Source organism: Oryctolagus cuniculus, chromosome 11, assembly GCF_051225735.1.
Source record: "Oryctolagus cuniculus isolate XC-2025 breed Fujian yellow rabbit chromosome 11, ASM5122573v1, whole genome shotgun sequence".
Classification (NCBI taxonomy): domain Eukaryota; kingdom Metazoa; phylum Chordata; class Mammalia; order Lagomorpha; family Leporidae; genus Oryctolagus; species Oryctolagus cuniculus.
Genome location: NC_142877.1, coordinates 53031895 through 53058861, shown reverse-complemented (window position 1 = coordinate 53058861; position 26967 = coordinate 53031895). Strand labels below are relative to the sequence as shown.

Below are 26967 nucleotides of genomic sequence, written 5' to 3'. Positions count from 1 at the left end.
ATAAGTGTTTGTTGAATTAACGAATGAAAATGACAGGTGCTAACCTTGGCTATGGTCAGATCCAGGTTCTCAGCATGTGTCATTAGAATTCTGTTTCTCTGGAGAAAGCACTGTGGCACAGTGGGTTAAAGCCCTGGCCTGAGGCGCCTGCATCCCATGTGGGTGCCAGGTCTAGTCCCGGCTCCTCCTCTTCCGATCCAGCTCTCTGCTATGGCCTGGGAAAGCAGTAGAAGGTGGCCCAAGTCCTTGGGCCCCTGCACCCACGTGGAAGACCTGGAAGAAGCTCCCGGATCCTGGCTTCAGATCGGCGCAGCTCCGGCCGTTGCGGCCAACTGGGGAGTGAACCAGCGGATGGAAGACCTGTATACCTCTCTGTAACTCTGTCTTTCAATCTTAAAAAAAAAATAATTCTGTCTTTCTGTCTTAGCTTTTTCTTTCCCCTTCATTGGCTTCATTCTCAAGCAAGCTTAAGTCGTGATGGGTGACAGCAAGGCGGCGGCTAGCAGCTGCGAGTTTCCGTTCTAACCATTCAGCCGCCCAACTGGGAGTGAGTCCTACTGTCTGGGCTTGGGTCAAATCCTTAAAACTGGCTAGGCCTGGGGGGGTCTGGGACCCCCTGGCATGAGAGCGAAGTCCAACTCCACTTGACTGGGAACACATAAGTAGGGGCTCCCTAAAAGACATGGAGAGTATGACGGGAAGAAGAGGGGTTCAGGGTAGGCTGGCAGAAAGGGCCGCTGTCCAGCACACCGCCAATGATGCTCTTCCCGCACAAGCGAGCCCACACGGCCTTCTCCAAGTCTCCCGTCTCTGTCAGCTAAGGTTCTCTTCACCCCTAGATGCCCGGTTCGCCGCCACGGTGACTCCCAGCACACGTGGGCGCTGCCCCTCTTTCTCCTGGCCTTCCTGGAACCATGCGAAATGGATGCGCGCGGTAGCCGCCAGGGCGCGCTCGGCGCCAGGCGCGAGGCCGCCCAGGGCGGGAGGCGATGTGATTGGCAGGCGCGGCCGTCCATCGGGCCCGGCGGGGCGGGCCGCCCGGGAGGCCTGTGGGCGGGGAGGCGGGGCCTGCATGAATGGGGCGCGCGGCGCGCGGGCTGCAGCAGGCGCTAGTGGGGGAAGCCCGAGTCCCGGCCGGAGTGGGTGGGAGGAAGCGAGGGGGGCGGGGGCAGGGAGCGAGCGCGGGCGGGGGGCGGGGAGGGGCAGCGCCCGGGCGGCGCGCCGAGGGCTGCGAGGCAGCGGGCGTGAGCGGAGCCGGTCGCGCCGTGCCTGTCGCTGCGGTGCCGCTGCAGCCCGCTTCGCCGCCTCCGCCCTTGCCGCGCGCCGCCGGAGGGGCTTTGAGGAGCTGAGGGGCACCCCCCCCCCGGCAACCCGACGCGGGGGGCCGACGAGTGAAGGAGCCGGGTCCCAGAGGCCGAGCCGCGCGGGGGGCCCCTGAGCGCGGAGGTGGGGGCTGAGGCCCCCGAGGGGGCCCCGCCGTGATGGGCAACCTGGAGAGCGCCGAGGGGGGCCCGGGCGAGCCGCCCCCTGTGTCGCTGCTGCTGCCGCCCGGCAAGATGCCGATGCCCGAGCCCTGTGAGCTGGAGGAGCGCTTCGCCCTGGTGCTGGTGAGAGAGCCGAACCCGGCCCGGCCCGGTCCCCTCCTACAGCCCCCCACCCCGGTTCCGAAGCCCCGGCTGCGAGTGAGCTCGGTTCGCGTCCCGCCCACACCGCGGCCTCTTCCCGCAGGCCCGGACCGCCCCATCGGGGGACCTGGGGACCGTCGCCGCCCCGGCCGCTGCCCGTTAGGGCGGAGGAGGGGGTCCCGGGCGGTGGCGGCCCCGGGAAACTAGACTCCCCTCCCCGCCCCCTCTGCCGCCCCCACCCACCGTCCCTCGAATTCTGGTCCGCGAGCGATTCCCTTGCTCGAGGGGCACTTGAGAGGCTGGGGGCGGCTCGTGTCAACATGGAGGCTTCCCGGGGAGTGGGTCCCACTCCAGCCCGGGCCAGATGTGTGGGGGGGAGCAGGGCCGGGGAGGGCGCTGGCAGCCCTTGAGGGGAAGTAGTACAGAGTGATGCCATTCTTATTTCAGAGCGGCCTGCAGGCATCCTGCTACGTTAGAGTGGGTTTGCCTAAAAGGCTGAACATGTGGATAAGCCATTCCACTAGGGTGTTTTTCCAATTGAAACAATACACAAACCATGCCGCCTCCTTTTTTTCTCTCTCTCTCCTTTTCATGTTAAGTCCTGGTGACTGGTTTGTGTTCATTCTTGCCTGTGCTGCCTCTTTTTTTTTTTTTTTTTTTTTTTTTTTGTAGGTTCTAAAGTGGTCTATAGGGATGGCTTTTTAAAGCTGACTTTGGGCTTCTCTTTCAGTTGTGGGAGCTGGACAGTGAGGGCAGTGGCTGTGTGAGTAGAGAGATTCTCAGCTGGTCTCACCTAACTGGAGCCTGATTGCGTGTTGGAGTTGGAAACGAAGTTTTGGAGAGAGGAAGTGAATATTTGCTCACAGAAGTAAATCTTTGAGAAATCTGGGGGAATAGTTGTTGGTTCCGGCAAAGAATTCTCTAAGAGGCAGCAGTAATTCTGGTGTTATTGTTGGTATGGCCTGAAAGGGCCGGCTTTGCCTCTGCCCGTGAGGTGGGATGGGTTGTGGACTTAGCAGCCTTCTTGGATTTCATCTGCCTTGGAAGAGGGAGATTAGATCTCTTGGCAGTTGGTGGAGCTGTCTAGAGATCCCAGCTCTCGGGTGGTGGGGAGGCTGCCATCAGCCTGGTAGCTGAGCTGGCTCAGAGGGGTCCCTGGTGTTCCACGGGGAAGCCGTGTCGTTGGCACCGCTCTGCTTGGGCTGGAGGGGTCTGGGCCACGTTTCCCTGGCCTCCTCAGGGGGAAGGGGTGAGTCAGTGATTGCTAATGTGCTGTGACCATCCTCGGGGCCCCAGGAGCAGAGAACTGGGACTTAGTACCCTTGAGAACAAGAGCTCAACTGTTGGGGGAAAAGAGTAGGAGGGAACCAGTGTTCCGGTGGGGGTGTGAAAACCCCCACCACCACCCGAGTGTAGGAATCCAGGAGAAAGGGATGATCTGAGGGGGACTGGGTGGGAAGCTGCCTGAGGTAGGGCCTGCAAGGCCATGTGTCGTTAGCGCTTAGAACCAGAGTCCCTCATGTCTTTGGAGCTTGGTTGACCAGTTTGTTTAGTTAGCAAATTGATGGCTTAATAGTCACAGAATGCACGTGGTGTCCCTGTTCCAACCAGAGCACCCGGAGAGTCCAGGTCAGTAGGGGACTGGACCACCCACTCGCAAGCCTTCCTTTTTGTGTAAAGTTTGGATTTGTGTTCTCATGGCTTTTGTGTTGGTCTTGCTTTTTTGTGAGCCAGAGCTGCTGCTACTGGAGGTTTGGAACAGAGCAGGCCAGGGCTAGAAGCTGGCTCAGGACAGGAGAAGAGTTTATCTCAGTTGTCCAACACAGGGGAACAAGTTGTGTTTTATTAGGGGACTCTTAAAAAAAAAAAAAAAAGATTTTGTTTACTTGAAAGTCAGAGTTACAGAGAGACAGAGAGAGAGAGGTCTTCCATCTGCTGGTTTACTCCCCAGATGGTCACAATGGCCGGAGCTGAGCCAATCCGAAGCCAGGAGCCAGGAGCTTTTTCCAGGTTTCCCACACAGATGCAGAGGCCCAAGGACTTGGGCCATCTTCTACTGCTTTCCCAGGCCATAACAGAGAGCTGGATCAGAAGTGGAGTTTGAACCGGTGCCCATATGGGATGCTGGCCCTACAGGCAGCCGCTTTACCCATTACGCCACAGCACTGGCCCCCAGGGGACTCTTTTTTTTTTTTTTTTTTTTTTTTTTTTTTGACAGGCAGAGTTAGACAGTGAGAGACTGAAAGAAAGGTCTTCCTTCTGTTGGTTCACCCCCAAAATGGCTGCCACGGCTGGTGCACTGCGCCAATCCGAAGCCAGGAGCCAGGTGCTTCCTCCTGGTCTCCCATGTGGGTTCAGGGCCCAAGCACTTGGGCCATCCTCCACTGCCTTCCCGGGCCACAGCAGAGAGCTGGACTGGAAGAGGAGCAACCAGGACAGAACCAGCGCCCCAACTGGGACTAGAACCCAGGGTGCTGGTGCCACAGGCAGAAGATTAGCCTAGTGAGCCGTGGTGCCGGCTCCAGGTGTCTCTTAAAGGTCTCTCTCTGCTGCTCCCATCCTCTGGGAGTTCCCACTGTACATTTAGATGCTTGACTCAGGTGTTAGTTCCTGAACAGTCAGGAGAAACAATGCAGTAGAAAAAGCAAGGACTGTCCCAGCTGATGTCTTACCCTCTTTGAGTCTAGATTTCTTCATCTGTAAAAAGGGGCTGATAATTCCTGACCTGGTGGGAATGTGAGGATTAGGGGGTGCTTGACACCCCCACAGGTATTTAATATAGATCAGGTTCTTTTCTCGATGATGTGACATGGGCAAAGGGGCTTCTTTTTCACCGTTTCTTTGCCTGGCTTGTCCACTTCGGTTTGATTGGTTTTGTTTATGGAAAAGCTGTTTGAAGGGTTTGTTGGGGTGACACCTAGGATGCTGGTTAGGCTTATGGGTTTTCAAGTGAGAGTCTCCAGTTAGAAAAGTGTTTGATCCCAGTTTTGTCTTACAAATGGGGATAATAGCATCTGTTACAAGAGGTGGTTGTGTAGATTTGAAGAAAGTCAAATACTTAGCAGCATTTAGCATTTTCTGTATGCTCAGTAAGTGAAGGCTTGTTGTCTGAACCTCTCAGCTCTGTTGCAGATCTGAGATCACTTGTATTCCCCAAAAGGGGAGTTTAGGTTCAGAAATCTGATGAAGCCACTTACCCCCTTTCTGTATGTCTAGCCTGGGCATATGTCTGCTGTTGTCAGATGGGGGCTTCCCCAGCCCCAATGTGTCCATGGAAAACCCCGCCCTGCCCCCAAAAGCACCCTGGCTGGGGAAGTTGTGTCAGTGCTGAGTCAAGACCACAGGCCTTCAGCTTTCTGGTACAGACTCATAATCTGTCACTCGAGGTCTGAGGCTTGGAGCTGATTTGTTCGGGACATTCCTCCCAGTCCAGTGCCTTCATCAGGGCTTCCCGGCTGGTATGCTGCAGAGGGGTTATGGGTGTGCCGGGGGTACAGGTTGCCTTATTCCTACAGGCAGCTGGGCTCCCTAGATGGTCCCCTCGGGCTGGATATCAGCTTCTACCATGTGCTCTTCAGATAATATGATTTTCTAGGTGTGCCCAGTTGTTGCATTACACTGCTTTGGGGGATTCTCCGTGAATCCCCCTGTCTGAGCAGTTCCCGTTCTGTTGAGTGTTGATTGACAGGTTTAGAGTTGTGGCAATTATTGGAGCTCCTCGCTACTAATACCAGCATAGGAGTCCATCTCTGGAGTGATAAAAGACCCCACTGTATGTTTTGGTCCCAACTAGAGAACTCCCAAGGGCGATTGCTCGAAAGCTTGGAGCCTGTGCTGGGCTTTCCTTTGACAGCGAGGGATGTAGAGGGCTTTGAGGTACAGCTGTCTCTAGCCTTTGGTGTGTCAGCACCCTGACTTTTTCCTTTCTTGACTTACTGCAGATTTGAGACTGAGTCTAAAAAGTTCAGATGCCAGCAAGAGCCCTGGCCATCCTTTAGGAGAGTCTTGGGGCATGGAGGGCGGGGCTGTGTGGCAGGGGCTGTCCCTGCTGTGGCTCCTCCTCTCACATTTCCCTGGCGATGGTGACGACTTGGATGACTTGGGGTTGTGCTGTAAGTGGAGCATTGATATGAGAGCTAAGCTGGCCTGGGTGCTAGTTGTCTGAGGGGCCTCCTTTGATACAGAAAGAGGCTGGGAAAAACTTGGACTAAATATCAGGTTCTGCATCACCGTGGTGGAAATTTTTTCCCCAGCCCTGGGGATTGTGGTGAATTAGTTCAGGCTGGAGTAAGACTTGGGGGGAGGGAAAGGGCCCTTGACAGCAGCTGGTCAGAGGAGCCTCCCCCTTCTCAGAGAAGCCACCAGGAAAACCCTCGGCCATAGAGAGGAGCTGCTTTTGCCTTGATCTTCTGATGTGACCTGGCCTTGTCTCGGGGAAGGTGTGGGTGGGGAAGGGTGGAGGGGGATGTGTCTGTCATGTGGGAATATTTTCACTGCCCAGAGAGAGACAGATTTTTTTTTCCCCATTCTCTTAAAGTAATATCTTTTTTTAAAACTTTTTTTAAAATTTTTATTTGACAGGTAGAGTTATAGACAGTGAGAGGGAGACAGAGAAAGGCCTTCCTTCCGTTGGTTCACTCCCTAATGGCTGCTATGGCTGGTGCTGTGCCAATCCAAAGCCAGGAGCTGGGTACTTCCTCCTGGTCGCCCATGTGGGTTCAGGACCCAAGCACTTTGGCCATCCTTTACTGCCCTCCAGGGCTACAGCAGAGAGCTGGACTGGGAGAGGAGCAACCGGGACTAGTACCTGGTGCCCCAACCGAAACTAGAACCTGGGGTGCCAGCGCCACAGGCAGAGGATTAGCCAAGTGAGCCACAGCACCAGCCTTAAAGTAGTATCTTCAGAGAAAGCATGAGACAGCTTAGAGATGATTGAACAAAAAGTCACATATGTTCTCTAGTTCCTTTACCAAATGCAGCCAGTGTGTTCTAAAGCCTTATGTATTTTTTTATTTGCATAGTTTTGTACAATGTTTTGCTATCTGATATATATACTTTACTTTTAATCTAGTTTTTTTTAAAAAAATATTTATTTGAAAGGCAGAGTTACAGAGAGGCAGAGGCAGAGAGAGAGAGAGAGGTCTTCTATCTAGTGGTTCACTCCCCAAATGGCCACAATGGCTGGAGCTGGGCCGATCCGAAGCCAGGAGCCAGGAACTTCTGGGTTTCCCACACGGGTCAGGGGCCCAAGGACTTGGGACATGTTATGCTGATTTCTGAGGCCATAGCAGAGAGCTGGATCAGAAGTGGAGTAGCCAGGACTCGAACTGGCACCCATTTGGGTTAATGGCACCCATATGGGATGCTGGCACTGTAGGCGGTAGCTTAACTCGCTATGCAACAGCGCCAGCCCACTTAATCTAGTTTATAAAAAATTATCTTCATTTTATTTGAAAGGCAGAGAGGCAGGCACAGAGAGAGCTTCCATCTGGTTCACTCCCCAAATGGGTCAGGCTTCTTAACTCCTGTGCCAAATATCTGCCCCTTTGGTTTTCTCTCTTGGCCTCTCTCATGAGTTTTTAAGTTACAAACACTTTTTTTTTTTTTTTTTTTTGGACAGGCAGAGTGAACAGAGAGAGACAGAAAGGTCTTCCTTTGCCATTGGTTCATCCTCCAATGGCCGCTGTGCAGATCCAAAGGCAGGAGCCAGGTACTTTTCCTGGTCTCCCATGGGGTGCAGGGCCCAAGGACTTGGGCCATCCTCCACTGCACTCCGGGCCATAGCAGAGAGCTGGCCTGGAAGAGGGGCAACTGGGACAGAATCCAGCATCCCAACCAGGACTAGCACCTGGTGTGCTGGCGCCGCAAGGCGGAGGATTAGCCTAGTGAGCCGCGGTGCTGGCCAAGTTGCAAACACTCTTAGGTGCTGTGCATTCATTGAGTGAATGTATCATTTTTTACTAAGCCCTCCTTCTGTTTAGGTTCTTTGCTTCTGTTTAGGTTCAATGCTTGGTGTGCAGAATCTTTTCTTTCTTTCTTTCTTTTCTTTTTTTAAGATTTATTTATTTGAAAGAGTTACACAGAGCGAGAAAGAGAGACAGAGAGAGAGAGAGGACTTCCATCTGCTGGTTCACTCCCCAGATGACCGCAATGGCCAGAGCTGAGCCGATCCAAAGCCAGGAGCCAGGAGCTTCTTTTGGGTCTCCCACATGGATGCAGGGGCTCAAGGACTTGGGCCATCTTCTACTGCTTTCCCAGGCCACAGCAGAGAGCTGGATGGGAAGTGAAACAGCCAGGTCTCAAACCGGTGCCCATATGGGATGCTAGCACTGCAGGTGGCGGCTTTACCCATTATGCCACAGCGCTGGTCCCACAAAGACTTTTCAGTATTTGCAGTTTCCTTAAGATAGAAATTTAAAATTTAACTTGCTAGATTGTAGGATATAAATGTTTTTAAGGTCCTTGACACATTTCCAAGAGGGCTTTTAAAAAAAGATTTATTTATTTCTTTGAAAGAATTATAGAGAAGAGAGGGAGAAACAGAGAGAAGGAGGAAGATATCTTCTATCTGTTGGTTCACTCCCAAATAGCCACAATGGCCAGGTCTGGGCCAGGCCAAAGCCAGGAGCTAGGAGCTTCATCAGGGTCTCCCGTGTGGGTACAGGGACCCAAGGATTTGGACCATCTTCAGCTGCTTCCCAGGTGCATTAGCAGGGAGCTGCATTGGAACTGGAGCAAGACAGGACTTGAACCAATGCCCATGTGGGATGCCAGTGCTGCAGGTGGTGGCTTCACTTGCTACATCACAGAGAGAGAGAGGAGGAGATACAGAGAGAGAGAGAAATCTTACGATCTGCTGGCCCACTCCCCAGATGGCTGCAACAGGGAGGTTGGACCAGGCTGAAGCCAGGAGCCAAGAGCTCCCTCCAGGTTTCCCACATGGGTGGCAGGGGCCCAAACCTGGGCTATCCTCTGCTGCCTTTCCCAGACCATTAGCAGGGAGCTCATGGAAAGTGGAGCAGCCAGAACATGAACCAACGCCCATATAGGATGCAGGCAGCAGCTTTACTTGCCATGCCACAACACTGCCCTGTAGTACGTGTTTTTAAGCAGACTCGGAATCACTGAACAGTATAAAGAAGAAAATTAAGGTCATCTGTAATCTTGCCATCTGCTATTAACATTTTGATGTACTTACATATTTTAATAATTAGAATCATACTGTATGTATTGTTTTGTAAACAGTTTTTAATTACTATTTTAAGCATTTTCTCATTAGTTTAAGTGTTCTCCAGTGTCATAATCCATGGCTGCATAATAATGCATAATAGAATGTTTTGTTATTGCCTTATCTTGCATTTTCTGTCTCTCCCCCAACTGCTGCTATTACAAGTAACACTGTGATGGACAGCCAATGGTAAATATTTGTGTCTGTCTTTCTCCTTGCTATTCTAAATAACACTGTTATGGACATCCCATGCATAAATATTTGTGTCTCTGATTATTGCCTTAGGCCAGATTGTTAGAAATGGAATTAAAGAGTGTATGTTCGTTAAAGGTCTTTGAGACATAGACCTTCCTAGGAAGTTGTACCGGTTACCTTTCTCCCAATAGTGTGTGAATGTCTCCCTTTCTGTCTGTGCTAACCATTGCTGGATACTTTGACTGTCTTTGCTGGATGATTGATGAGAAGTGGTAGCTTGTTTTACTTCGCATTTCTCTGAACATTCCATCTTAGTGTTTGGACTTTCTTTTGTTTGTGTCCTTTTGCTTTCTGTTGGAGACTTATTGTGCATATACATATGACTATGTAATAAGTGCATATGTTGTCCACACCTTTGCATTATAGAATATTTTTCACATGAGTAGGCATGCATAACTATTATGTAACTTTGAATAATAGTGGAATGAACACCAGTTCCTTGAAACAATGGTGGAGTGCACCGTGTATCCACATCGAGTTCTTAGAGGTGCTTCCTGCTTTTATTTTCTTCCTTGCCTTGTTTGGGATGAAAGAGCCCTTTTGGCTTGGGACTTGTTGGGTCTGTGTTCTGCAGCTGGGACGTCCAGGTGGCAGCCACCCCAGTGCTTCATCGCTCTGTCTGTGGGGCAGCAACCGCTACAGATGGCGAGAACAGGAACTGGTTTTGGGGGAAATAACTGATCTTCAATGAACTGCAAAAAGAAGCCGAGGTGGAGAGGAAATGAGACCACAGATCCTTCCCGGGCACTGAGGTTGCCTGGGAAGCTGTGCAGGGCCAGGGCCTTGGTTCTGTGGCCAACATTTCTGCCCCAGAAGTGACACTGCTGGGTCCAGGGGACAGCCTTGCTGGCTGCCTAGAGTCAGCGTGTCTTCTGTTCTGCTGGGCTAGTCTCCTGCACGCTGAAGAAACATCTCTCCCAAGTCTGAGCTGAGTGCAACAGTGCCAGGGAGCGGCCAACAATTCATTCCAGTTCGGAAATGATTTTAGAGAAGGGGAAGGACCTTTGTCTTTGAAGATAAGAGAGGGAGCTGTTGCCACATGGCCTCCTGGCTCCTTGCTGGGCACGTTAGGACTCCTGCTTTGAATAGCAGCAGATGAGAAATTTGAGGGCTTGAAGGCTGTCGTCCATGAAAGAGAGGATTCCAGAGTTGACCCAGGTCCCAAGTTCCCATTCCCAACTTCTCTTTTCCCTTTCATAGCAAAGCCACACCTTTTTGTCTTTCGTTTCTTCCTCATGGGAGAGTGAGTTCTCCAAGAGAGGCATGGAGGTGCCAGGCTACCCTCTGGCCCAAAGATGGTTTTTGTTTTTTGCTTCCTCCCTTCCTCTTGACTTCTTCTCTTTTCCCTTCTTCCAATTCCCCCTTTCTCTTCCAAAAGGCATGGGTTGGGAGTTTGTGTGTTGAGGAGGGGAAGACTTGGGTAGAGGTTCAGGAGTAGTGTCTCCTCTACCCCCAGCTTTACTAATGTGTGTACTCCTCTTGGTTTATAGAGTGCTTTGAGATCCTTGAAAGGTGTTCTGAATACCGTTCAGAGCCATGAGGGACTGGCAGCATTATTTCCACAACAGGCTTTGCCAGTGGAGCATGGGCTGTGTACCAGGCTCGGCCAATTCTCGTCCTCATCGCCTCCTGCCTTTCTTTATCACCTTCCTAACTCTCCCCAGGGTGGTAGCTGGGGCTGGGGCTGGGACTGGCGGTCTTGCCTTTGGGCCCTTGTGCCTGTCGATTGGGAAGACAGATCCAGAGTGGAGGATGTCGTAGCCCTCTTTGGTTGCTTGGCCCCTCTCAGAGTGAGAGGTGGGTGTGGACCTGGTGTTTAGGGTATTTTAGGTGCTGATGATTCTGTTTTAAGAGCAACCTACAGCTCAGAGCAGTTTCTGCTCTGTTTTTAACCAGCTTCTTTGCAGGAGCTGGGGAATCAGTCACAGTTCTTCCTGCTGTTTCCCATGAAACCTTCAAAATATTCCTGTTTTGGGAGGAAATAGCTGGTTTGAGATTTGCTGGCTCAGACTTGGCTTGAAAGACGGACAGTTGATTTCAGAATCAGAAGAGTTGGGGTTTGGTCCAGAGTTAACGGTATTTCTTTTAGCGGGATAACTTTGGGCAAATCCTGTAATTTTTCAGAGCCATCTTAATTCTTTATGATATGGATGAGGATAATACCTAACTTACAGCTTTACCAGGACACTTAAAGGAGACAACATAGTGAAGACACTTTGTATTCTATGAAAAAAGAAACAACGTTCTTCAGTTGTTTATTGTATACATGTCACCCACTGTGCCACCCCTGTTCCCATGAGTTCAAGTGGTTTTCAGTGGAGGAAGGTATTCTCATGCCAGGAGCCTGAGGATGTGTGGTTATCACCTCTCCTGGGTTGCCACACTCAGTGGCTCAGAAGTCCTGCTGTGCCTGGGTCAGTGCTGCAGGATGAAGCACAGTCCCGCCCTGTGCCGACAGCACCCTGCTGGGCAGTGCCTTTACCCTCCCTGCCTCCAGTACGGAGCTTCTGGAGCAGTAAAAACCACAGCTGTGATACTTTCTTGTTTTCCCCATTTTTCTTTCTATTTTTTTTAAAGCTTATATTTACGTATTTGAAAGGCAGAGCAACAAAGAGAGGAAGAATCAGACACAAAGAGTGAGCTTCAGGGCTGACATTGTGACGTAACACGTTAAGCCACCACCTGCCGCCTGTGATGCTGACGCCGACATCCCACTCGGGCACCAATCCGAGTCCCGGCTGCTCCACTTCCGATCCAGCTCCCTGCTGATATACCTGGGAAAGCAGCAGGAGATGGCCCAAGTTCTTGGCCCAGGTGCATTAGCAGGGAGCTGGATCAGAAGAAGAGCTGCTGGGGCTCGAACCAGCACTTTGATATGGGAAGCTGGCATTAAAGGTGGCAGCTTAACCTGCTGTACCCCATTGCCATCCCCTTTCCCATTTTCTTTTATACCTCAGGAAGCAGGTGGACTTCTTCTTATGACCTGTAGGTCTAGTGGCTGGATCCTTCTTCCTGGGACTCCACCCTGAAATTCCTCAGGGAGCAGTTCAGGGTACCCACACTGCCCCTACACCCTGTTAGTCCCTCCACCGGGGTGACTGCTCTTGTCACATGCATAGAAAAATTTCTGTAAGGATACAGATAAAACTGATAACAGTGGTTATCTGGAATGCAGCAGAGACCATGATGGATCAGTAGCGTGCAGAGGAATTTAGCTTTATAATTTTGCATTTTTGTTTTTACAAATTTATTTATGTGTTTGATGGGTAGAGTGACAGAGGGAGAGAGAGAGGTCTTCCATCTGCTGGTTCACTCCCCAGTGGCCACATAAGCCAGAGCTGGGCCAGGCTGAAGCCGGGAGCCTGGAACTCCGTCTAGGTATCCCACGTGAATGGCAGGGAAGTGGAGACCTGGTGCTGGGATATGGGATATGGGCATCCCAAGCAGTGGCTTAACTCACTGCACTACAGTGCTCACCCCTATAAATGTTTATTTATTTTTAACAAGGAACATGTACTTATATGTTAGGAAGTTTAAAGAATAATAAAGGTAACATCACTAGAACTCAAGGAAAATAAATATTTAAGGATATGCTTTTTATGCTGACCGTGTAGGCAAAATTGTAAAGACTGATGGTGTCCATGGTTGGCATTAATGACAGGGTGACATTTTAGGAGGCATTTTACCAGATTTGCAGATTTAAAATCCATCTACCCTTTAGCCTAGTGTCTCACTGATTCTACAGAGCAGGTTTACACATGTGTGAGGGATGCTCAGGGCTTCGTGGTTAAACAGTGAAAAGTCAGGAGCAACTTCATTGTCCATTTCCTGCCTAAATCTCTTTCCTGTTCACCTGGATACTCAGGGCAAGTCTTAGGAGTTAGCCTTAATTTTTGTCTTTTCTTTTCTCCACGTCCATTCTGTGAGTCCCAAGGATTTCACCTCTAAAAAACAAACCTCAAATCCTATTGCCCCGTTCCTTTTCTCTCTATATGGCCACCACTTCGGGCCAGCCTCAGTTCTTGCCTCTGTTACAGCCAGCCAGATGTTTGAACGTTTTCCTCCATTGCCCTTCTCTTCAGACACATCCATTCCCCACAAGGCAGACACATTTCAAATACAAATCAAATAGCATCATTCCCCTGCCTGAAAACCTTTTCTCACTCCCCTTTGTACCAAACAAAAAGAAGAGAGAAAGAAAAAGAAGCGAACTCCTGCCATGGACCCTTTGGGCTGCATTGTTGGTTCCCGCTGGCCTCTCTGCCCTCCCTCACCCTCCCGTGTACCAAGCCCCACAGTCGCCTGCTTGCATTCAGGACCAGCACCGTTCTGTCTCTGGGCCTTTGGACAGGCTGCCTCCTCTCCTGAATGCCCGCTGCCGGGGTCTCCGAATGGCTCCTTCCAGCTCATTCTTCAGGTCTCTGTTTTAAAAACTGCCACCTCTCAACAAGGCCTCCCCAGCTTGTCCTCTCTCTTAGCATCCTATTCCTTCTTTTGTGTTATTTTCCATTTTTGAAATTATTTGATGTTTATTTATTATCTGTGTCCCCAGGCTCTTGACTCCTTGAGGGCGGGAACATTTTATTTGCTTATCACTTACAGGCAAATATCTGGCACAGGGTGGGCACTCAATAAATTGCTGTGGCTGTTGGGACTCTGCGAGATATGTGTGTGTCAGTGTAATCGTGTAAAAAGGCCACTAAAGTGAGGAGGCGACATGGAATGCTTTATAAGATCCCACGTTGGTATGTAAATGAGCAGAAAAAAGGCCTGGACACCAGACTGTTAACCTGCAGACCTGAGGAGGGTTACTCTATAAGCTTTTGAGTTGATTGAATTTTTTCAGTATGTATTTGTGTACTCATTCCTCCTTTAAGGGAAAGGAAGGATAAAAAATGGAGCAAGGGGACGCAACTTTTGAGAAAATAATTCTTAATAAAGTGATCAAGCTGAAAATTTTTGAGAGGAAGAGAGAGAGAGAGAGAGAGAGAGAGAGAGAGAGCGCGCACCTATCTCAGGTTTACTCTTCAGATGTCTCCAACAGCTGGGGCTGGGCCAGGCTGAAACCAGGAGCCAGAACTCAATCCAGTTCTCCCACATGGATGGCAACAGGTTCCTAATTACTAGAGCCATCGCTGCTGCTTCCCAGGGTTCACATTAGTAGGAAGCTGGAATTGGGAGCCAGAGCCGGGAACGAAACTCAGACATTGCAATATGGGATGTCAGCATCTTAGCCACTAGGTTAAACCCTCATTCACAACTTCCTTTTTTTTTGAAAGGCAAGAGAGAGATAGAGGTCTTTATCTGCTGGTTTACTCCCTAGATGCCCACGATAGCGAAGTCTGGGCCAAGCTGAAGCCAGGAGCCCAGAACTCAGTCTGGATCTCTGAAGTGGGCGGCAGAGACCCCAGTACCTGCTGCCTCCTAGGACCTGTATGAGGAAGGTGGACTCAGAAGCGGGCTCGGATTTGAACTCAGCCACTTGCGTATGGGATTGAGGCATCGGAGCGATGTCTTAACTATTGTGCAAACGCCCACACCTCAATTTTTTAATGCTCTGAAAGAAAGCTCTCTCTTCCTCTTTGCACTGAGCGTGAGAGAGAGAAAGGATGCCAGCAGGGCCTCCTGGGGCTGTATGTAGATTCTTGAATGTAGGCCTGGTCTTGATCCTCCAGACCCATGCAGGTAGTCTGTTTTTGGCCTTTTTAGTTTCCAGACCAGTGAAGCTACACCTCTAAGCCATGGCAGAGCTGCACAGCTGCAGCCTACAAAAAGACTAAACCTGAGCTCTGGGCTTCACTGTTTCTCAAACTCAAGTCACTCTAGCATCCTTGACCCTCATGGAAATTGTTTTGTGTAGAATCTGTCTCCTAGGAATAGGAGCAGGTTGTATCTTAACAGCTAACATTTATTGGTTGTTAATGGTATGGGAAAACCCCCTCCCCCCAAAGCACCTGACACACATTGTCTCATTTGGCCATCACAACTCTGAACTCACTACTATTTCCATTTTCCAAATGAAGAAACTGAAGTCCAGGGAAGTGTAAATAGCTCACCTGGGCTCATATGGCTAGCGGGTAGTGCAGTCAGGATTTGAATGCAAGCAGGCTGATTCCCAAGTCCACATGCCCCTGGCCTGGATTGGCCCCTGCTGTCTGCACTGCTTTGGGGAGGATTAAGCGGACTGTGGCAGAATATAGAGGAGCTCACTGGAGCAGGTCCTCCTCTGCTGACAGGTGCGGCAGAAAGGTTCGAGCTGTGGAGTCAGCGAGGCTTTGCATCCTGGCCGCTGCACCAGGATATTTGCTGTTCTGCGAGTTGTCAGCTGTATTTGCTTTTTGACTTACTCTATGCGAGTGATACCACTTGGTGTATAGTGGTGAAAAACAAAAGTAATGCTTCTGCCTCTGTGGAGTTTAGGGGAAAAGACAGATATTGAACAAATAAATATTTACTTACAAGTTGAGATGTGTCCTTGGGAGGCAAAGAACAGGTTGTTACGAGAGAGGATAGCCTGCATTCCATTTGGGAAGCTTCAGGTCCACTTTAAGAGTTCATTTCATGTTCTTTCCTTTCTTGACATTTTTTTAAAAGATTTATTTATTTATTTGAAAGTCAGAGTTACACAGAGAGAGAAGGAGAGGCACAGATTGAGAGAGAGAGAGAGAGAGAGGTAGAGGTCTTCCATCCTCTGGTTCACTCCCCAGTTGACCACAGCGGCCGGAGCTGAGCCAATCTGAAGCCAGGAGCCAAGAACTTCTGGGACTCCTATACAGGTGCAGGGGCCCAAGAACTTGGGCCATCTTCTACTGTTTTCTGAGGCCATAGCAGAGAGCTGGCTTAGAAGTGGCACATCCGGGACTTGAACCAGAGCCCACATGGGATGCTGGCACTGGAGGTGGCAGCTTTAACCTGCTACACCATAACATCGGCCTGCCTTTTCTTGACTTATTAAGGAAATATGCCTCAGATGACTGCTTTCATAACACACACCACTGTCCTGAGTTCTTTGGAATATACCAAAGAAATGAAAGATAATGCTCACTGTCTAAGTTGTAAAGACAAAATATATCCTTAGAACTATAGTCTGAACTAGAGAATGAAAGCAGGTGTGTGCCCCAGGTTGTCTGTATGGATAAGATGCACCAAGGTTATTTTATCCACAACATGGGAATAACGTTTGTCTTGCCCAATCACACTTTTCTTTTTTTTTTTTTTTTTTGACAGGCAGAGTGGACAGTGAGAGAGAGAGACAGAGAGAAAGGTCTTCCTTTGCCGTTGGTTCACCCTCCAATGGCCATCGCGGCCAGCGCACTGCGCTGATCCGATGGCAGGAGCCAGGAGCCAGGTGCTTTTCCTGGTCTCCCATGAAGTGCAGGGCCCAAGCACCTGGGCCATCCTCCACTGCACTCCCTGGCCATAGCAGAGAGCTGGCCTGGAAGAGGGGCAACCGGGACAGAATCCGGTGCCCCGACCGGGACTAGAACCCGGTGTGCCGGCGCCGCTAGGCGGAGGATTAGCCTAGTGAGCCGCGGCGCCGGCCCAATCACACATTTCTACAGAGACCGAATGAGATTGTGAGATGATGGTACCACACAGCCGTAGGCACAAGAGGGTTCAAGAGTAGGAAGGCGTAGCATGGTGCAGAGGCAGTGCTTTGAAAAGGATGGAGGCTTTCTGCCAGGTGGGAAAGGAACTAGGTACAGATCAGGAGAGGAAATTCTTCTGGCCAGTGCAGATGGGGAGGGGACTAACAGGGGAGAAGGAAGCAGCCAGAGCTCTGCTGGTGCAGAGGAGCCTGGCATGGGTGAGGACAGACAGCTGCCCCCAGAGAACCGTGTGAGGTTTCCCGACTGTGACAGAGGCTGTGGGGCATCCTGCCCAGGCTACCAGTGGGCAGTGCAGGTTAGTTGGTGGTGGTCCCTGGCCACTTAGGAGTTTGCTGGTTAAAAGTTGCATGGCTGAGATACAGGAGAAATAAATGTTCAACCCTCATAGGTTAGAGAATCAGAGTAATCGGATTAAAGTGCAACTGGAAAGAACATGATCCCGCCATTACCTTTGAGCTGCAGAAGGCACCTGATGTAGAAGCTTCTTATTGGCAAGTCCTTTTAAAAAATTTTTTAAGTGTGTTTATTTATTTACATTTACTTAAAAGGCGAAGTGACAGAGAAAGAGAGAGAGACCTTACATCCTCTGGGTTCAACCCCCAAATTCCTGCAAGGGCCAGGGCTGGACCAGGACCAGGCTGAAGTCAGAGGCCAGGAACTGCACCTAGATCTGGGTGACAGGGAGCCAAGCACTTGAATCATCATCTGCTCCCTCACAGGATGTGTTAACAGGAAGCTGGATTAGAAGAAGAGCAACCGGGACTCGAACCAGCACTCTGACATAGGACGCAGGTGTCCCAAACCTGCAGTGCCCACCCCTCTTGTCACCAGGTTCTGAGCTACTTCTTTCCTTTGCCAAATCTGTCTTGCCTTCCTTCAGGGGAGAATGTTATCACATGCTAAGTAGTTTGTGTTGTTAACAATGCTTTATTCATGGTAGTTATTCAGTAAATCTATCTCATTGCAATACATATACCTCACAGTGTCTGGGAGCCGCTTCACCTGCCGAGGCTTTCTTGAACGCTGCATGGTGGGGAATGGCACCCTCTCCCTGTTAGTCAGTCATCCAGCTGGGCGCCTGGGAATCACTACAGTCTGCTGCCCCTCTCGCCTTCGCTCTGTCTGCACTGCTGCAGCTGTAACTGGTCCTCTGCTCTTGCCTCATCTGTTGTGTTGGACCCTCAGCAGTCTCTGCTCCAGTCCTGCAGGGCTCCCCGCCCACCTGTCCATCTGCACCTGGGGGAAAGGTCTCCTGGGAGGAAAGAAAGAAGCTTCGTGGTGGGGAAAAACCTCACGTTCAGAGAACTGGATAAAGGACGAGGATGCCGGGAGGCTGTGAAGGCGTGAGAAGAGAGCTTTGGCGGCCGTGGGGAGGAGTTTGGGTATTAACTGTATTTTACGCATGGTGGTACCTGACCTGCCACGGTTTTCTGCAGAGAGCCTGGACTCTGTGTCCTTTCTGGGCATTGCATGAGCCTGATGAGGTGGACGCTCCTCACTGGAATCCACCCAACAGGGCAGTTTTGCCCTCTGCCCTGTCAGGTTTGACGTGCTCGGCCTCACTCCTGTACCCACCCTCAGGCCAGGGAGGGCAGTGCCTCTGCTCAGCTGGCCTCAGTGTTTGGCATGCCTGCCCGAGGCCTGAGCCTGTAATTTGGTGGGCTGGCTGGTTACAAAAATAAAAAGTGCGACCTATAACTAAAGCTGAGTGGATTCTGTGAACAGGGAGCTTTTAATTTGCAGAGGTCCTGGGCTGTACTTAGCTGGAGGGAAATGTGCCTCCTCCCTAGCTCTGCTCTGTTTTCCCTCTTTAGTCCTTGCTTTGGGGCAGGGAGCATCTGTGGGCCTGGGGGTGAGACACACAAGGTTTTAGGAAGATATTAGGAGGGAATGTTAGGCCCCAGTGACAGGTTTGCAAGGGCTTTCTGGGAAGTTGGCATTATTCTGTCTTTATCTCTCTTTTTTAAAGATTTATTTATTTATTTGAAAGGTAGAGTTACAGAGAGGCAGAGGTGGGGGGGGGGGTTCTTCCATTGTGCCGATCTGAAGCCAGGAGCCAGGAGCTTCTTCCAGGTCTCCCACGTGGGTGCAGGGGCCCAAGGACTTGGGCCATCTTCCACTGCTTTCCCAGGCCACAGCAGAGAGCTGGATTGGAAGTGGAACAGCCAGGACTTGAACCGGCACCCATATGGGATGCTGGCACTGCAGGCAGCAGCTTTGTCTGCTATGCCACAGTGCTGGCCCTGGCATTATTGTCTTGCTTCTTGTGCAGCCCACTGACATGAAAGTAGAGTTTTAAAATGTTTGTATGATCCCTCACTTATTCATTCAGTAGCAATTTATCGAGCATTAACTCTGTATTTTATTTTTAAGATTTTTTTTTTTTTTTAATTTAAAAGGCAGAGTAACAGAGGGAGGGAGATTTTCTATTCGCTGGGTCACTCCCCGGATGGCCTTAACAGCCAGGTCTGGGCCTGACCAAAGCCAGGAGCCTCTGTCCAGGTCTCCCACCTGGGTGGCCAGTACCTGGGCTGTTATCTGCTGCTGCCTCCGTACGTTAGGAGGAAGCTGCGTTGGAAGCACAGCAGCCGGGACTCAACTGACACTCCCATGGGGGTGCCAGCAACGCAAGCGGCAGATTAGCGCCCTGAGCCACGACACCGCCCAACTGTGTATTTTAGACATCAGGGATAGAATTCACATTGTGGTTGGCTGGAAGAATAAACAAAGGTACAGCACGTAATAGAATGTTAAGGAGTGAGGAAAAAGAAAATGGCCTCTCTTCCCGGTACCTGACTGAGTCTCCCAGGGGAGGGTCCCCCTAGGGCAGCGCAGTCAGTCTGGGCACGGGGCAGAGGTGCCGCTCCTCAGGGCCCTGCGGCATCCTAGCACCGGCTGGGCCCCCGGCAGAAGCCTGTGCTTGCTGCTTCTCAGCGTCCACTGTGAGAGCTGTGTGCAGGGCAGGGCAGGGTCCTGGTGAGCCAGACCGGGTTTTCTCCTGGAATACCCTGAAGTCACTGCAGGGTTCTGGGCTGGAGGGGGAGTGTGAAGTCAGCCCTGAGACAGCTGCAGGGACTCCTGCCTGTGTCTGCTGCTCAGCCAGGCTTCCTGCAAGAGCTTGGGGGCCCAGTGAGCTAGAACGTGAATCCTGCTGCTCTTTATTAGCTCTGCGACCTTGGGACAGTTCCTTAACCTCCTTGAGCCTCAATTTCTTTTCTTTTATTTAAAGATTTATTTATTTTAGCGGCAAAGTTTTTTTTTTTAATTTTTTTGGACAGAGTGGACAGTGAGAGAGAGAGACAGAGAGAAAGGTCTTCCTTTGCCGTTGGTTCACCCTCCAATGGCCGCCGCGGCCAGTGCGCTGCAGCCGGCGCACTGCACTGATCCGATGGCAGGAGCCAGGTACTTATCGTGGTCTCCCATGGGGTGCAGGGCCCAAGCACTTGGGCCATCCTCCACTGCACTCCCTGGCCACAGCAGAGAGCTGGCCTGGAAGGGGGGCAACCGGGACAGAATCCGGCGCCCCAACTGGGACTAGAACTCGGTGTGCCGGTGCCACAAGGCAGAGGATTAGCCTAGTGAGCCGCGGTGCTGGCCAGCGGCAAAGTTTTATATGTATATGTATATGTGTGTGTGTGTATGTGTGTGTGTGTGTGTGTGTGTGTGTGTATAGAGGGAGAAAGAGAGAGAGAGAGACCCTCCAGACCCTCCATCCACTGGTTCACTCTCCAAATAGCCACAATGGCCGGGACTGGGCTAGGCCAAAGCTGGGAACCAGGGACTCTTATCTGGGTCCCCTATGTGAGTGGCAGGGACCCAATTACTTGGGCCATCTTCTGTTGCTTTCCCAGGCACATTAGTGGGAAGCTGGATCAGAAGTGGAGCAGCCGGGACCCAAACTGGCATTTATATGGGATGCCGGTGTTGTAGGTGGTGACTTTAACCCTCTGTGCCACAACGCTGGCCCCATACCTCAATTTCATTTCATTTTCTTTCTTCCCTCCCTCCCTTCTTCCCTCTTTCACTCCCTCCCTTTCTTCCTTTTTTAGATTTATTTATTTGAAAGGCAGAGTTGCAGAGGGAGAAGGAGAGACAAAGTGAGAGATATCTTCCATCTGCTAGTTCACTCCCCAGACGGCTACATTAGCTAGGACTGGGCCAGGTCAGAGCTAGGAGCTTCATCTAGGTCTGCCACGTGGCTGGCAGGGGCCTAAGCACCTGGACCATCTTCTGCTGCTTTCCCAGGCACATTAGCAGGAGCTGGATTAGAAGTGGAGCAGCTGGAACTTGAACCAGTGCCCATATGGGATGCCGGCATTGCAGGCAGCAGCTTAACCCACTGTGCCGCAATACTGCTCCCAAATCTCAAGTTCTTTGTATAATCAGAATAATAGATTTACCTTCTGGGGGTTGTGTGAGGATTGATAACATATGTAAATGATCTAGGGCAGCATCTGGCATAGTGTGTACTCAATACACGTTAAGAGGAGATGTTAAAATTTAAGCCTGCTAACCTCTTGAATCTGAGATCTGGTGTTGAGGATCCTAATGGGAATATTCATGAAATATGGATTGTTGGTGAGTAGAGACTGGCCCTGTGTCTCGCGGTTGTGCCATCATTGAACTGCACACCGTTCATTGGTCACCTTGCTTTCTCACTTGCTGCTGCTGCTGCTCTAGTCATGACCTTTCCACAGGAGTCAGGGTCACCCTTGGCTCCTGCCAGCCTGCTCTTTAGCACGCTTGGAAGGACCTAATTTTTTTTTTTTTAGATTTATTTTGTTTATTTGAAAGAGTTAGAGAGAGTGGTAGAGACACAGAGAAAGAGAGAGAGAGAGAGATTGCGAGAGAGAGAGAGAGAACTCTTCCATCCTCTGGTTCACTCCCCAAATGGCTGCAACATCTGGAGTTGAGCCTATCTGAAGTCAGGAGCCAAGAGCTTCCTCCGGGTCTCCCCTGTGGGTGCAAAGGCACAAGGACTTGGCCCATCCTCTGCTGCTTTCCCAGGAGCATTAGCAGAGAGGACTTGACCCTGCACCCATATGAGATGCCAGCGCTGCAGTCCAGGACTTTCACCCACTGCACACAGTGCCGGCCCCGGAAAGGCCTGATTTTAAGGGCCTTCTGAACTGGGGACTTTTTACCAAGGACAGCACACAGCCATCAGGGGTATGCCCCAGTCTGACCTGTGTTCCTGTGACTGTGTTGAACTCCAGGATGACAGAGCCACTGTCATGCAGGCTCAGTTTGCAGATTTGAGGTCATACACCACCACTCCACCCCCACCCCGTCAATGCCAGTCACGGGAAATGTTCTCGAATGGAGGGGTCGGAGATACCTGACCAGGGCAGAGCACCTCCGTTGGAACCTTCTTTGTGTGGAGTTCGCTTGGGCCCTCTCTCTGGACAGACTTGTGGCTTGTGGTTGTGGTTATTTTGCTTTTGCTCACTGCTCAGCAGAATCAGCACCACAGAAGCCCTCATTATCCTCGGGCCCTTGGCAGGCAGAGCCCTTGGTGAATCCTGTTCCCTGGTGAAGTGCTCACGTCTGCACATTATTTTCTGGTGCATCTGGCATGAGTTCCAGATTGATGGTCCAATAGCAGCTATTAATTGCTCCCTATAGGCTTGCTTAATTGCCGCTGGCAGGGTGGGTGACTAAGGGATTAAGAATCTCTCTTGCAGTTTCGAGGCAGCAGGTCCTACTGAGCTTCCAAAGCACTTTTCTGTCATTTTCCCAGAATACCCTTGTTAGAGTTGTGGGCACAGCTTTGGGACTGAAGGGTAGCCAGCCAGAGAATGCCAGGTAGCTTGAGGCCTCCCAGTTGGTTCCAGCTGCCCAGTGCTTGTTGCCACCATACCGGGAGAGGTCAAGATGGCCTTGTAACAAGGTAAGAGCCCACCAGCGGCTTCCAGCTGTCTGGGGAGGCAGGAGGACAGAGAGCTTGGTGTGGGCCTCCCCTGCTGCCACTCAGTGCTCTGGAGGCCTCTGAGGGAGGGGGCCGAGAGGGCCGAGGAGGTGTCGTCTCCCCTGCCTGGAGCCTCAGCGAGCACAGCCCAGCACCCCTTCACGCAGCAAACTCAGAACTCTGTTAAGTGCCAGAGAAATAAAGCTGACTGAGATAGTGTCTGCCCCCGGGGGTTCAGTGTGGAGCGGGGACAGACACATTGAACACCTAATTATAATACGCAGCTGGATGAGTGCAGCGCTGTAGATCCGCAGGACACACTGGGCAAGGAGGAGAGGGGGACTTGGGGAATCCTGCTCGGAGGAGAGGGGCAGAAACGGCAGGGAAAGCATTGCAGGTAGAGGGGCCTGCAGGAGCAGAGGCGTATGGGGCAGCGGGGTGGGGGGGACAGCAGGATGGGTCCTGCCCATCCTTAGGGAGCTGCTCAGTGCTGCTGGAGTAGGGGTAGGGGTGGGGTAAGCAGCGTGGTTGCCACAAGGAAGAGACCGTACTGCTTTTTGCAGGAGAGCGGCGCGGTCAGATTGTTGAATTGAAGGAAGGTCAACAGTCTGACAGCCATGGCAGGGGCTCAGAAGTGGAGGTGGCCGCGGGGGCAAGGCCGTGCCGGTGTATGTGCGAGAGAAGGGAGCCTGCAGGGCCAGGGCCAGGCAATGGTTACCAAGTTTACATCTCGAGGACTTGATGGCTGGTTATAGGACATCGGAGGGTGGACTTTCCAGCTTGCTAGGTAAGTTAGCTGGGGGATGCCATCATTAGGGGAAGACAGGAAGAGAAAGCAGGAGAGGAAAGTGGTAAGGCCAGCGTGGCGCATGCAAGACAGACGGCAGGGCCTGTGGCAGTCTGGGAGGTCTGGTGTGCATGTAGGTACTGGCAGCTGAAGCTCAGCGGAGCGAGCAGGGCTGGAGCCACACAGCACAGGTATCTGTGGTCAAGTACATTTTGAGGCCGTTCTCTGTATCCTCACAGCAACACAGGCCTTCAGCCATGGGGAGGGACAACTCATGGCACTTACAAGGACGTCACAGGAGAGGCAGAGTTGTTGAGAAGAGGATTTGCAGCCGAATCCAAACACAGGCTTAGCCTGAGGAAGTCAGGAGACAAGTAGGCAAGTGAGGGATTGGAGATAAGACGGCAAATGCTGGTGATAACCTGGCAAAATCTCCTCATGTCTCTCCACAGATAAGAAAGCTGTGGCCCCAAGAGTACTTCTCCCAGACCACCCAGCTGCTCAAAGAGCAGAGCCGCTGTCCGCTGTTCGTGACTCCATTCTTTCTCCCCAGATTGGAGCCCCAGTGGCTTCTGGTATCGCGGTCTCCCCTCCTGAGGGGCGTGCGTGCAGCTGCTCTGACCTAGAGGGTTACTGGGTCACTGGAGAGAAAGGAACTGGATCCTTCACCGTTCAGCTGCTGTATCCGTGCACTCTCGGGTGTGGTGTTTGCTGTGAAACCATGCTTTGCACATGTTCTCAGGAGCTGACTTGAGTCAGATACATCTGGATTATTTCAGTTATGATGTTTGGAGTCCCAAGATTCAAGTCTAGGTCATCCCTGATTCCAGAACCCATCATCTACAGCACTCTGGAAAGTTTAAGGCGCCACTCATATGTAAGGGATTTGTCACCCTTTGGTCTCTGTGGTCTGTAGCATCTCTGTTGAGAGACCTTAAACTTCACATCCCCACAGCTGCCTCGCTCCACTGGTCTCACTCAGTTATGCTGCACAGGGAAGCAATGTCTAAGGATCAGCCAAAACCACACGGTGAGTCCAATTGGAGCTTCCCAAATTAAAAATGGAGATTTTTGTTTTCTAAAATTTTTTTTCCCCAAGAGAGACAGAGATCCCCATCCTCTGGTTTACTCCTCAAATGCCTACAACACCAGGGCTGGGCCAGGCCAAAACGAAGAGCTGGTGACTCATTCCTAGTCTCCTACATGGGTGGCAGGGACACTGCCACCCGGAGTCTATGTTAGCAGGAAGCTGGAATTGGGAGCAGAGCTGGTTACTCAAACCCAGGAAGCTGGCTCTAAAATGTGGGCATCCTGAACAGTGTTTTCACTGTGGAGCCAGATACCCACTTTGTTCTCCTCGTGAGGGAATGGCAGAAGGTGGTAGAAAAGTCTGGACCTGAGGAGCCACACATCTGCCTTGAATCTGGGTTCTGCTCCTTTCTGTGCAACCTTGAGCCGCTTGATCTCGGATTATTAATTCCCTCCCTGGTCACCCAGGCATCCCGTTCACCTCCATCGGTTGTAGAGAGCAGTCAGTGAGATCCTAGGAGGGAAGTGCCTGGCATAAAGAGATGTTCTCTAGCTCTGGCCACTGTGTGAAGGCAGCTCTTAGCACTGCAGAAAAGATTCAGGGTCTCTCTGGGCCGTGGGCAGAAAACTCCCAGGAGGCTAACTCCAGACAGGTGTTTTTCTAGCTGGGCAGCTCACAGTGGGAGTCAGGAGCAGCCGGAGGCCCTTATGATTCCCTCCACAGAGACCTGAGGCACAGAGCCCACACCCCCACCTGAGGCACGAAGCCTACACACTACCTGAGGCACGGAGGCCACACATCCCACCTGAGAGCAATAGGAAAAGCAAGGGAAATAGTGGCTGTGGGTGCCTCTCCCCCGCTGACAGGACTTGTGGCAGATATGTTACCCTGCCAGGCCCCAGCTCACCCTTCCTTAGAGCAGGAATCTTGCCCCTCCCACATGTGTCTGCAAGCAGGAAGGGATTCATTAAGTTTTATGAAGCTCTTGGATTTATTGTGAGACTCCTGGAAAGCCAGTCTTGGGCCCGGGTCTGGCTCCAGCCTCTCCTCACTGCGGACAGCCTATACCCTCTGTTTGCTACTGTGTCCCAGGCATCCTCATCTAGGACCAAGCGTGTCTGAGTCCCGGCCCATGCCCTCATGGAGCTTGCAGCCTTAGTTTCGGAAATAGAACACAATATGGAAAGTGGGTAACAATCTGAAAGCAGGACCTTTTCTATGGAATCCTGTAATTAAAGGTTCTAGCACAGTCCCGGCCCAGTAGGTGTTTATAAGCTTCAACTTCCCGTCTCCTTGTCAACATACAAGAGTTGTCACAAGTCAAAACAGGTTCCCCCTGGCACAGCGTGTAGTGCGTGAAAGGCAACAGTGCTGTTGCAAGAACAACTGGACGTGGTCAGTAAGGGGAGGTAGGGGCTACCTGGGGGCTGAGTCTTCAGCCTTCTAAATTGTGTCCTACAATTAGGAAGGCTCAGAGAAGGGTTGGTCCAATTCATTGTCTCCGAGGAGCCATGGGTGGGGATTAAAGGCTTGGGCTGCGGGGTCAGACTCAGGTTCGAAGCCCAGCTCTACCACGTAATTGTCATGTGAGCCTGGGCAGTTCCATCGCCTTTCAGAGCCCTTGTTTCTTTGCCTGTAAAATACAAGTAGTAATAGTCTCTGCTTTATAGGGTTGTTGTGGGCATTAAATGAGGTAGTGCTGCAGAATGCTCATCACAGTCAGTGAGTCCTGGTTTTTGGCCATTAGTGCTATTTCCATTTTAATAGTGTTCTTATCTTTATCATCCTACGTGTGCCCACCTGCTTATCTTAGCTTGTAAGACCCTTTGTCATCTGGCTGTTTCCTGCCTGCTGTAGCGTCCTCACCCACGTTTTCTATTCCATTACAGCAGGTGGTTCACAGACTGGAATTTTCATGGTGTTTTGTGCATCCACATACTTGTAGATGCTGTCTCCTCGCCTAGATCATCACCGTCTTCCCCTCCTCCACTGTCTGTGCCTCGTTCCCTCCATCTTGATGTCTAGGACTAAATCACAGGGTGGGCGTTTGGCACAGTGGGGAAGATGCTGCTTGCGATGTCCCTGTCCAGTGTCAGTGCCCGGGTTCAAGTCCCAGCTCCACTTCAATTCCAGCTTGCTGCTAACGTGCACCCAGGGAGACAGCACATAATGGTTCAAGACTTACATCCCTGCCATCCACGTGGGAGGCCTGGATTGAGTTCCCAGCTCTTAGCTTTGGCCTGGCCCAGCCCTGGCTGTCGTGGGCACCTGGAAAGAGAACCAATGAATGGGAGATCTTGCTCTGTGTCTGTGTCTCTGTCGTGAAATAAATAACAACAATTTTTTTTAAAGGAATAACTCCTATAGCATTTCTTCCGGGAAGCCTTACACGACTCCTCTCCCTGAGGCTTCAACCCTGAATGGCTTGTCACCCTTGCCTCAGGATATAAACATCCTGGACATAGTGATCATGCCCTACCTGTTTTTGATATCCTCACATTACAGCTTAGCACTTGATGCATTA

General features: G+C 51.3%; 1 protein-coding gene across 5 annotated transcripts in view; it reads left to right on the top strand.

Annotated features, from left to right (window-relative positions):
• Positions 1-1230: 1230 nt before the first annotated feature.
• The window catches only part of FMNL3 (formin like 3), a 58612-nt gene continuing 32875 nt past the window's right edge, over positions 1231-26967 (top strand). For 2 of the 5 annotated variants that reach the window (XM_070052202.2, XM_070052200.2), the window contains exon 1: positions 1241-1607. In XM_070052202.2, coding sequence (XP_069908303.1) covers positions 1482-1607 — 126 coding nt within the window. In that variant the 5' untranslated portion in view covers positions 1241-1481. Of the gene's footprint in view, positions 1608-26967 lie in introns of all 5 variants that reach the window. The other 3 variants (XM_070052203.2, XM_070052204.2, XM_070052201.2) reach the window with 3 other exon arrangements.